Below are 11,361 nucleotides of genomic sequence, written 5' to 3' on the forward strand. Positions count from 1 at the left end.
AACCTGTTAGAGCCGGTAAAGAACTCATGTGCACACGCGGTGGCTGATGGATGTGAACTGAACTTGTCCTTTTATTTTATTGACAGTTGAGGTGTGTACAGTTGAGTGTATACAGTCGAGGTATGACACATTGTTATATTCGTACTTTATCATATTTTAACAGAACCGACGTGTACGACGAGCTGCTACCTCCGTGGCAGCGACGTCGTATCAGCAAGCAAGAACAATGGCGACGACGAGCTGCTTCCTCCTTGGCAGCGGCGGCGTCGTATCAGCAACCAGGAACAATGGCGACGACGAGCTCCTAGCTCGGATGAGCTCTTCCCTGGCACGGGGTTCCAACGAGTGGACGACACACAAGTCGCCCTTAGACAGGGTCGATCTTACGAGGTACTAACAAATATGTACCGATAATCGTTCTTCTCGTTTATTCCTCTCTGGAGCCACCAGATTTTCGCGAATAGCACGACGAGAAGGAGATTACAACACGGTATTTGGATGTACCCCTGAGGATTAGATCTTGGTTTTATTTAAAACTCTTATCGTACACATTGCTTACTAGCATGCTGCACTAGCGATCGCTGGCCTTTTTTGTATCCGAGCTTTCATCCGCCTGACGGAATTCAACTCCTCTTTGTCAGTGACAGCTATAATTAGCTATATAATTAGCTATTAGTATAATTAGCTTGGTAGGATAATATGTAAATGTAAGAGTAAGTGCGTACTTAATGACATGTGTTAATGAAAAATAATGCGACAGCGACACTTCTTATCAAACGGACCTCCGAGGAGTGAACATCACTCTCGTTAGTGAAATAACACAAAAGGAAGAAGATTTAAGGCTTATTTGTGTATCATTATTGTGTAATCAGTACTTTCGAAGATAACAGGAGTAACTCTGCTCCGAAACGGAAAGATCGGTAGGACCGAAGTGTTGCGTAAGATCAGGGACATTCACGAAACAGCGATAGAGAGCGAAGGACGTGCGTGTGAGAGATCAGCGAATAAGGTACCGTTACAATTGGATATATACATACATATTTCACATATATGCGACATATTTTTTTTTTTATTTATTTTTCCATTATGACGGCCAAGGGCCGTATGATCGACTTATTTTGTCGAAATTCCATGACTTTGGGCATTTCCTCCCAGTTATGAGCCTTATTCCGGGCTTGCTCGGTTGTTTTAAAAACTAACTTAAAACTATGGAATGCAGTGGCGGATGGTGATGTGGTCTTTTTCATGGGTGGCGGTTGAAGCTTTGTGGTGATGGCGATGATGGTGGCGGTGGTGATGCTGATGCTGGTGGTGGTAATTGTTGTATGGTGGTTGGTGGTGGTGGTGGTGGTGGATGTGATGCTGAGCTATTGATGTTGTTGCCGGTCTATTGTTGTAGGTGTAGACAAAGAACAGGCACGTAATATGAGTGTAACATTTACAACAGTTACAACAAGGAGCGATACAACCGTGCTAATTGTAGCTATATTTTTCTGCCTCCGTGGATGTTCGGAGATGCTGCCGTGTCCCAGTGGGGTCGCGTTGGTGTCGAAATCTATGTGGCACAATACGAATATAACGTAGGACATTTAACATTTAATGGAACATTTGGAAGGATGGAAAGGAACTTAAGGAAGGGAATCAAAGGATTAGATCATTCTCTCGGCAGAAGCGGTATATAATCATCATATACCTCAAGTCCTTGTTGGCCAGTACGTCGCGGATCGGAGCACCCGGTTGCAGTCCGATCCCCCGGATTGCCCTCAGCAAGTCAGGTCTGGTGGGTTCAAATTCCACGCAGTGCCACAGAAGGTGATCCACATCGTGGAATCCAACCCCGCAGCCACATACTTTCGTGTCCGACAGGTTTATGCGCTGTAGATGTGCATCCAGTGCAAAATGGTTCGACATAAGCCGAGACATCATGCGGATAAACGCACGATCCACAGATGTAGTGTTCTATATAAGTATGTATAAGTGTAAGGTGAATAGAAATAATGTAATAGTATTGTAAGCGTCAGTCATAAGAGTATTGTACAGTGAGGATAATAAAGAGTCTTAGGTCAGAAGCTAAAGCTAACACAACACACTACACAATATTTGGCGACGAGGGAAAATTCGGTCCGCGTGTAAAAGTCAAGTCATAAAGTCAAAAAAATAAAATAACCATGTCGTTAATCGGTGAAATAGAGCCCTTTGTCATGGGGAAAAGTATCCGTGAATACTTAGAAAGAATGGACATTTTCTTTCAAGTGAATGAAATAGAAACAGCCAAAAAGACAGTGATGCTGTTAACGTTAGGAGGAGCGTCACTTTACAGCCTGATATCGAAGATGGTATCACCGGAGGAGCCAAAGTCGTGCAATTATGAAAAGCTGTGTATAAAGCTCAGAGAGCAATTGGAACAAAAAGTGAATGTGGTGGCGGAACGGTACAATTTTCGGCATAGTATGCAGAAGGACCTCTCTATTCCTGAATACATTATGGAACTGAAAGCTTTGGCACAAACGTGCAAGTTCCAATCGTTTTTGTTGGAAATGTTGCGTGATCAGTTGGTGTCTGGTGTACGGGACGAAGGTCTGCGGAAACGTCTGTTAAGAGAATCAGATCTGTCGTTCGAGCAAGCAGAAAATATTGCCAGAACGTGGGAAGCAGCGGATGAGCAGAACGCAACTTTTACGACCGAAGTACAGCCTAGAGAAATGGCAGCAATAAGGCACGCGCCAAAAAGTAGCGTCGGTACGCAGCGTTACAACCACGTAAGGAGCAGTGCTTATGCATACAGGCAACGTAAAGAGCACGAGAGAGAGAGGAAGTGTTATAGATGTGGAAGATTACACAATCCACAAACTTGTCCAGCACGATCGTGGCAGTGTTTTATTTGCAAAAAGATCGGACATGTGTCGTCGTGTTGTAGTAATAGAGAAAGGAGAGTGTAAACTTCGTATACGCACGATAGAGAAATAGCGCTCGCACACATATCAAAGGAGAGTAAATTAAGTGCACCAGAAGAATGTGTGTTAAACATTAACGGTACAGATATAGTATTTGAAATTGATTGCGGAGCATGCAATACGGTATTGCCAGAAAACATCTACAAACAAAAATTTAGTAATGTGAAGTTAGAACCAACACAATTATGTTTTATAACGGCGTCAGGGCAAAGGTTAATACCTTTGGGTAAAATGTTAGTGGACGCGACACGTAAAAACAAAATGGTGAAATTACAAATTGTGATCATTCCTACGGGAGAAAAAGGAAGTGCGTTGTTAGGCCGAGATGGGTTAGATGTACTATTCCCCGAGTGGAGAGAAGCATTTACATTAAATCAAATCGAAGAAATGAACTTGGATGATGAAATGAGAGCAAAATTTCGCAGTTTAACTGATGGAAATCACAAAGAAACGATTAAAGATTTTGAAGCAAATTTGATTTTAAAACCAAACTATACCCCGATATTTCATAAGGCATATGCGGTGCCGTACGCGCTTGTGACACAGTCGAACAAAACTTAGAAAAATTAGTGGAAGATGGAGTATTGATTCCAACCAGAACGTCGGCGTGGGCAAGTCCCATAGTAGTGGTGGAAAAAAGTGATGGGTCGGTCCGTATTTGTATTGATGGGAAAGCGACAATAAACCGATACCTATCTGTCGAACACTATCCATTGCCAAAAATAGATGATATATTGGCCAAGATTGCAAACTGGAAAATATTTTGTAAGATAGATCTCACCGGAGCATATTTACAAGTGAAATTATCAAAAAATGCACAAGATATTTGTACAATAAACACGCACAAAGGGTTGTATTAGTATACGAGGATGCCGTTCGGAGTGCAATCTGCACCGGCTATATTTCAATCAATAATTGATCAAATACTTTTACAAACTCCAGGCATAGCGTACATGGATGATATCGTGGTAGGAGGGAAAACGAAAAAAGAATGTATGGAAAATTTGATGGAAGTGTTAAAGAGGCTTGAAAAACATAAAGTAAAGATAAATGAAAAAAGTCAGTATTTTTCCAAACGCAAGTAGAATATTTGGGCTACGTAATAACAGAAAACGGAATCACACCAAACGTAGAGAAAGTTAAAGCTATAGATAATGCTCCAGCGCCAGAAAACGTGATGCAGTTACAAGCATATTTAGGGATGCTGAATTATTATGGAAGGTTTTTACCAGATTTAGCAAATGTGTTAAAACCTTTACATGAGTTGTTACGGAAAAATGTTAAATTCACATGGTCTAATGAATGCCAGACGTCTTTCGTTAAGACAAAAACACTGTTGAAAGCAAATCACATCTTAGAACCATACGATCCAAAAAAACCAATAGTTTTGACGGTAGATGCTAGTTCTTATGGCGTGGGTGCGGTGTTATCGCATGAAATAGGAGGACAAGAAAAGCCAATTTATTTTGCGTCAGCAACTCTAACACAAGCACAAAAAAATTATGCACAAGTCCAGAAGGAAGCACTAGCGGCACCAATTTATGGTGTGCAGAAATTCCACAAATATATTTACGGAGTAAAGTTTAAATTAGTAACGGACAATGCAGGAGTAAAAGAAATATTTAAGCCTTCAAGAGCAACGTCATCAATTGCGGTCGCTAGATTAAGCCGTTGGGCATTAATATTGGCAAATTATGAATACGTTATAGAACATAGACCTGGAAAATACATGAGTCATGTGGATGCGATGAGCAGGTTACCCTTGGCAGAAGAGTCGATAATAGAAGAAGCAGAAGTATCATTACATGTATTATCTTCAAATTCAATCATAGCCATTGAAACGATAAGGAAGTATCAGAAGAACGATATAATATTGCAACAAGTTTATAAGAACGTAAAATACGGATGATCAAAAAATGAGTCAAGTCAGTTAAAAGATTATGCTAAGATCAAAAGTAATTTGGGAATCGAAAATGGAATACTGCTGTTCAACGATAGAGTGATAGTACCAGAGAGACTAAAAGAGGAAATCGTAAAATTGTTTCATGAAAATCATGATGGTCTAGTAAGGATGAAAATGGCGGCAAAAAAGTTAGTATGGTGGAAGAATATGGATAAGGATTTTTATAATGTCATTAAGTTTTGTCAAATATGTCAGTCCAGACAGATAATACCGAAGGAAGTAGTCACAACAAAATGGCCAGAAAGTTTACGTCCTTTTGAGCGAATACATATAGATTTTTGTTATTTCGAAAATAGCACGTTAATGATAATTGTAGATAGTTTCACGAAATTCAGAGAAGTTAAAATCATGAAAAGTATAAAGGCAGAGTATGTAATCGAAAAAAAAGAGACATTTTTCGCATGTTTTGGATTACCAGAAGAAATTGTGTCAGATAATGGACCACCTTTTAGCACAGATAAGTTTATATCGTTTTTAAGAGAATAAGGTATTAAAGTCAATAAGTCACCACCATATCACCCACAGTCGAACGGGTTGGCCGAGAGGGCTGTTAGAACCGTGAAGGATAGTCTCAAGAAGTATTTATTAGATACAAGATTTAAATCATTGAGTCTACAAAGGAAGTTAAATCAATTTCTACTGAATTATAGAAATATTCCGAGTACGGTTACAAAAGTCACACCATCAGAAATGATATTTTGTTATGTACCACATACATTGATAGCTAAGGTAAATCCTGTACAAGCACATCAAAGGAATACCTTTGAAGCTAAGAAACAAAGTAATGGACAATTAATGAAGTCAAAAGAAGAGGAATATGGCGAAGAAGAAAGGGTTTATTTAGAAATCATTTTAAAGAGTACGTTCGATGGATTCCTGCAATAGTAAAAAAGAAATTAAGCGAATTGCGATATCTAATAAGCATAAATGGCGTAATACGTTTAGTGCATAAAAATCAAATACGGAAAAAGGACAACTGCAACGTGTCAAATCCAGTAATAGCCCAAATGACAATTTGACAGCATCTCACTATGGCGAGCGTGATGACAGCAGAAGGTTTCCATACTGAGCAGCTGCGACTGGCTGTATGTTCCATAGTGAGAACGCATTCTGTTTCTCTCCGCCATGGTGAGACGATAATGTTTATATGGGAGCAAACTGCCAAACGAAAAATGCTCTCATGAGGCGATAAGAATCCACTCTCTCAATCGCAGACTTGTTTTATCACACGGTAGTGAGATCGGATTTTGCATCGGCATCCGATCTTGCTCACATCATCTGTACTATTAGCTGTACGGTATGATCGCCGTGTGTGGCTATGTGTAGCGTGTGTGTGAACTGCACTCAAATTTTGCTCAGGCGAGGTTAACTGTTTTCTGTACGGTATGATTGCCGTGTGTGGCTATGTATAACATGTATGTGAACTACACCCACATTTTGCTCACGCGAGTTGAACTGTGTACTGTACAGTATGATCGCCGTGTGTGGCTATGTGTAGCGTGTGTGTGGACTGACGCGATCAGCTGAGATTTATAACCGCCAAAATATTAGCTGCTTCTGGATTGTGCAAAAATCGCTGCGATAATTCTGAACAATTTTGCCAAAATTATCAACAGATTTAATACAATTTTACGGCTGATTGGAGGAAAAAGCTTCCTGACCAAAATTTATTAATTTTGAACAATAACAGTTTCGAGAAAGTGTTTTTTTAGTTTTCATTTTCAGACGGAAAACGCGGGTGTTCGTGTAATATCACCGTGTGATTATCGTGTAATAATCGTTTAATATGTTCCAGAAAAAATTTAAGCGAAGTGGCATGCTGTACAAGAGGTGTGCGCAACTAGAGGCGCAGTTTGAAAAAGAGTGGGCTGAACAGGACAATTCAGCCGGAACCAGTGGCCAAGCGACAGTTGTGCAATCTGCGGAAGGTAATGATTTAAAACTTTGCACATTTTTTTAAACTATTCACTAATAAGTGCTTCTTATTTCTAGATGTTGCTGTTAATCGCGATATGGCTGACGAATATATCGAAGAGGAGTATTTGGAAGACATTGAGGAATATATCAGCGATGAAGCATCAATCCTCAACGACGACTGTGATGAAGGAGAGTGGTTTGAGGAAGAATATTTAGATGAAGAAATTTCAGAAATTGATTCTGAAGGCTTGAAGTTGCGAGACTCTTTGCGAACATGGATTATTCGCAATAAAGTTTCTCGCAACGCAAGTAATAATTTACTTTCGATACTGCGTAATGTGTCTTCTCTTTCTGCTTTTTCATCTCTTCCACAGGATGTAAGGACATTGCTAAAAGCTCCGGTAAACGTTAGCGAACAGATCGTTGCAGTTCCAGGAGGAGGCCAAATGTGGTATCAAGGAGTTGAATGTTGTTTGCAGCATTATTTCCGGTAATTTAATTATTTTTTCATTATTATGTGCAAATCCTAATCCTATCAAAACCTTTTAATTGTATTTTCCAGCAATGTGGTTGTTACACAGAACAAATTTGAGCTTAATCTTTCGACAGATGGAGTTCCTGTGTACAATCGTAGCCCAATACAGATGTGGCCTATTTTGATGCAGCTACATAATATTCCGGATGTTCCCGTGATGGTTGTTGGAATATTTTGTGGCGCTAACAAACCATCAGATGCCGAAACGTTTCTAAGACCATTGGTGACGGAGCTCAATAACCTGCAGGACAACAAAATTAATATTAATGGCAAAGAAATATCTATTTCTGTGCGAGTGTTCATCGCCGACTCTCCAGCACGGGCCTTAATTAAACGTAAGTATTTGAAAATTTATAAACAATTATATGGAGTATACATTTTTTTTTCTTGGGTTTTTAGAGGTTTGCTATTACAACGGCGTTCACGGATGCATGAAATGTAAAGGACTCGGTACTAGCTTAAAAAAGCCCAAAAAAGTGATATTTGAGGACACTACAGCAGATTTAAGAACCGACCTAGATTTCCGGAATGAGCCATGTAGCGCAAAAGGGCATCGCAGAGGTGAAACACCATTAACCGACCTCAAGCATTTTGACATAGTGAAGGATGTAACTACTAGCGATATTTTGCATCTGGTTCATGTTGGTGTTGTACATAAGCTTCTGCTAGGGTGGACCGAAGGTGATCTTAAACCCTTCAAAAAATGGTCCAAAGATGAGATAGTTGAAATTTCAGAAGAGCTTGTAACCATACAACTGCCTTCAGAAATCCACAGAAGATTTAGGTCCCTTGATTCATTGCATTATTGGAAAGCTTCTGAATTAGGTAGTTTTTTACAATACGGAGGTATAGTAGTTCTACAGGATAGAATAGGCAGACTAGCGTACGATCATTTTAAATTATTGTATTGCGCTTTAACTATGTTATCGTCTACGGCTTTTAAGGAACACTGGAACTATGCTAACATATTATTGCGGAAATTTGTTGAAGACTACAAAATAGTGTACAACCGTATATATTTAGTCAGTAACGTTCATCTTCTAATCCATGTATACGATGACGTTTGTAGATTTGGCCCTATGAACACTATTTCCACATACCCTTTTGAAGATAAGCTCCAACATATTAAACATAGTTATGTACGATCTGGCTACCGAAGTTTACAACAAGCGATAGGAAAAATTACCTTGTTAAGAGATATTGAAACTGCAGATAGGCGTGACAAAATTGTATATCCCATATTAAAAATTAAGAAGGATGAGGTTATTTTGCAGGTTAGAAAAGGGTTTATGCTTAGGAATCGATTCAAGGATTGTTGGTTTTTAACTAAACGAAATATTATAGTAAAGTACGACAAATCGATAGAAGAATCAGGGACCGTCGTTGTATACGGGTATCCTTTGATAAGACGTTTTCAGGCATTTGCAACCCCTTGTGTCTCCGAAATGATTCATAACTATATAGCTTATGAAAACGACTTATCAGGATCTCTGCGAGTTATATCTATCCATGACATAAAATGTAAAATGGTAGCAATTAAGAAAACTCGGAACGAATCTAAAGTGTACTTTACTCCATTAATTCATACTTTAACAGAATAAAAGATAGGTTAAGTAGGATAAGTATAGATTGTAAGCAACCGAGTAGACCCGGTATAAGGTCGGACTTAATCCAGAGGCAGAACTAAATACTCTGCCTCAATTTTGCCTTAGGTTAAGTATAGATTGTAAGCAACCGAGTAGACCCGGTATAAGGTCGGATTTAATCCAGAGGCAGAACTAAATACTCTGCCTCAATTTAGTTATAACGTTATTATAAATTGTAACCTAGTATGCAGTATTTGTTTGTAATAAATAAAACACGCGTTAGATTGAAATTTGTATTGTTAAACTTTTACTTCACATTGTAAATGTAATTTGTATTCATATTTTAAATGATAAGCAATTCGGACAGATCTTCTGTGCTCATGTAAAAAAAAAATTACTGCACTTAATATAGTTTTTTAATAATTTTAATATATAACATATAAAAACTACTAACTATATATAGATATATATATATATATATATATACAACGAAACGTAATTAATTTCATAACAATCTTAATGATAATTAATTTAAAGTATTATGAATAGAATAATTTGGATATTAATAATAATGATAATAATCTAAGTAATGTTAGCAGTAAAAATAAAAAGATGATTACAAAATGTGATTAAATAGAGCGAAAGTTTGAAAAAAATGAAATGAAAAAATGCAGAACTAGCAGTTGGTGATTTGAATCAATGAAATTCATAAAATTGCAGATTGTAACAAGAATGACGATTCGTTTTGATACCCGTTCTTTCCTACTACTAGCTATTTGTACAAACCTATGCTGTGTTTATTTTGGATTTTGTAAAGATAACCGATCTTTTCCATACCGTAACTTTAATTTGAAAAACTCTTCCACGTCTTTTTCAGTGGCCTGACAAAATGAATTGCTTCCAATCAAACGGAATAGCTCTAACAGGTTTGAATAAGCAGCTATAGGGATTTTTGGGTTGGAAGACGGACCACCTTTCCAGCTGCAACCTGCAAACAATTCTGAACTGAAGATGATATCACGTGCCTCATTCATTCTGTTTTTCATATCACCTTTGGTAATAGTTTCGTCCAACCATTCAACAACATTATTTTTGAACTCCTTATTTGAACCTAATGTTTGATTGAAATTATCTAAATCCTGTTTAGTTTCTAATTGTCTAAATCCCTCTGGGGGATTTTTTTCCAAAGCTTTTCCTGCACATACAACCCCACTTATCTTCTCCACAAACGCTTGTAGTTGGAATATTTTTTTTGTAAAGTTTGTTAAAATTTTCATTCAAAGATTTATGAGTTTCTTTTACTTCCATAATGTCCAACTTTTGCCGCCGCAACTCATTAATAATAATATTTTGGTTAACCAAAATTTGTTTCAACATTGCCATCATGTCGTTGACACCCTCATGCTGGCCCTGCATCGTCCCTGGATCGTCCTGGCAAAGGACCAATTCATCTACAAAATCATCAGTAGACGAAGCTTCCGCGGTATGGCGTTGACGTTTAGCCTCATGTAAATCCATTTTTACTAAAATGGAAATAACATTAAAAAAAAAATTATCAAAGGGGCTGAACAACCTCCTACGTAAACACACACCTCACTGTTGTAGTCCGCAAATTTTATGCGCTTGCTGTTGATCTTAGCTTTTATACGGTTCTGTGCAACCTGCTATCAATGCTCCAAATTGGCCAAACGTAGATGATACTGGATCACTAAACACAGCGCACCACGGTTCAATCGATAAAATAAAGGTAAGTCCCATTGAATAAAAATATAATTCTTCTCTTCTTCTCTACTTACAGCTCTACTCCTAAATGCAACACGATACGTTCACCATTGAAAGCTCACGCTGATATGAAAATACTCAATTGATAACACACATACACAATGCTCCCAATAGGCAATATCTCTCAAGATCGATTTTTTTTTCGTTACCGTTATTCGGTTTGTTTTATTTTCAAATTGTTTATCATTCTCCTTATTTTTCTCACTTGCTCTTGTTCTCACATTTTCAAGCTCTCATTCCTCTCATCTCATCATATCGCTCTCGCGTCTCACTGGTAGAAGATCGGATTTTGATTCAAGGCGAACCAAAATCCGATCCTGTCAGTTTTGCCCTGTTTTTCATGCTGTCACATTGTCATTTGGGAGTACCTTTAAATGAAAGACGTTCTACAAAAAGAAAAAGAAGTGAATCAACTCCACCACCACTTAGACGATCAAAAAGATTAGAAGGACAACCCAGAATGAAATATTCTAGATAGTAGGTAAACTTCGTTTAAGAGGGAGAATGTAGTGTTCTATATAAGAATGTGTAAGTGTAAGGCGAATAGAAATAATGTAATAGTATTGTAAGCGTCAGTCATAAGAGTATTGTACAGTGAGGATAATAAAGAGTCTTAGGTCAGAA

At 38.1% G+C, this 11,361-nt stretch overlaps 1 protein-coding gene and 1 pseudogene across 1 annotated transcript; both read left to right on the forward strand.

Moving 5' to 3' along the window:
• The first annotated feature begins 2,201 nt into the window (after nucleotides 1-2,201).
• Nucleotides 2,202-5,936, forward strand: LOC128309186 (uncharacterized; annotated as a pseudogene).
• A 767-nt stretch (nucleotides 5,937-6,703) lies between these two features.
• On the forward strand, nucleotides 6,704-10,765 carry LOC128309187 (uncharacterized). Its single transcript, XM_053045577.1, has 6 exons — nucleotides 6,704-6,845; nucleotides 6,910-7,324; nucleotides 7,397-7,704; nucleotides 7,769-8,215; nucleotides 10,650-10,702; nucleotides 10,754-10,765. Exons 1-6 carry the CDS (start codon nucleotides 6,704-6,706, stop codon nucleotides 10,763-10,765), a joined length of 1,377 nt encoding a protein of 458 aa, XP_052901537.1.
• Nucleotides 10,766-11,361: the final 596 nt, after the last annotated feature.

Source organism: Anopheles moucheti, unplaced genomic scaffold, assembly GCF_943734755.1.
Source record: "Anopheles moucheti unplaced genomic scaffold, idAnoMoucSN_F20_07 scaffold_24_ctg1, whole genome shotgun sequence".
NCBI lineage: Eukaryota > Metazoa > Arthropoda > Insecta > Diptera > Culicidae > Anopheles > Anopheles moucheti.

Excerpts from the sequence above, each read along its gene's own strand:
- LOC128309187 (XM_053045577.1), top strand. The coding sequence starts at position 6,704 with ATGTTCCAGAAAAAATTTAAGCGAAGTGGCATGCTGTACAAGAGGTGT. Across the intron at positions 7,705-7,768 it reads AGCACGGGCCTTAATTAAAC|AGGTTTGCTATTACAACGGC; the intron begins GTAAGTATTTGA and ends TTGGGTTTTTAG. Across the intron at positions 8,216-10,649 it reads TAGTTTTTTACAATACGGAG|ATGATACTGGATCACTAAAC; the intron begins GTATAGTAGTTC and ends GGCCAAACGTAG.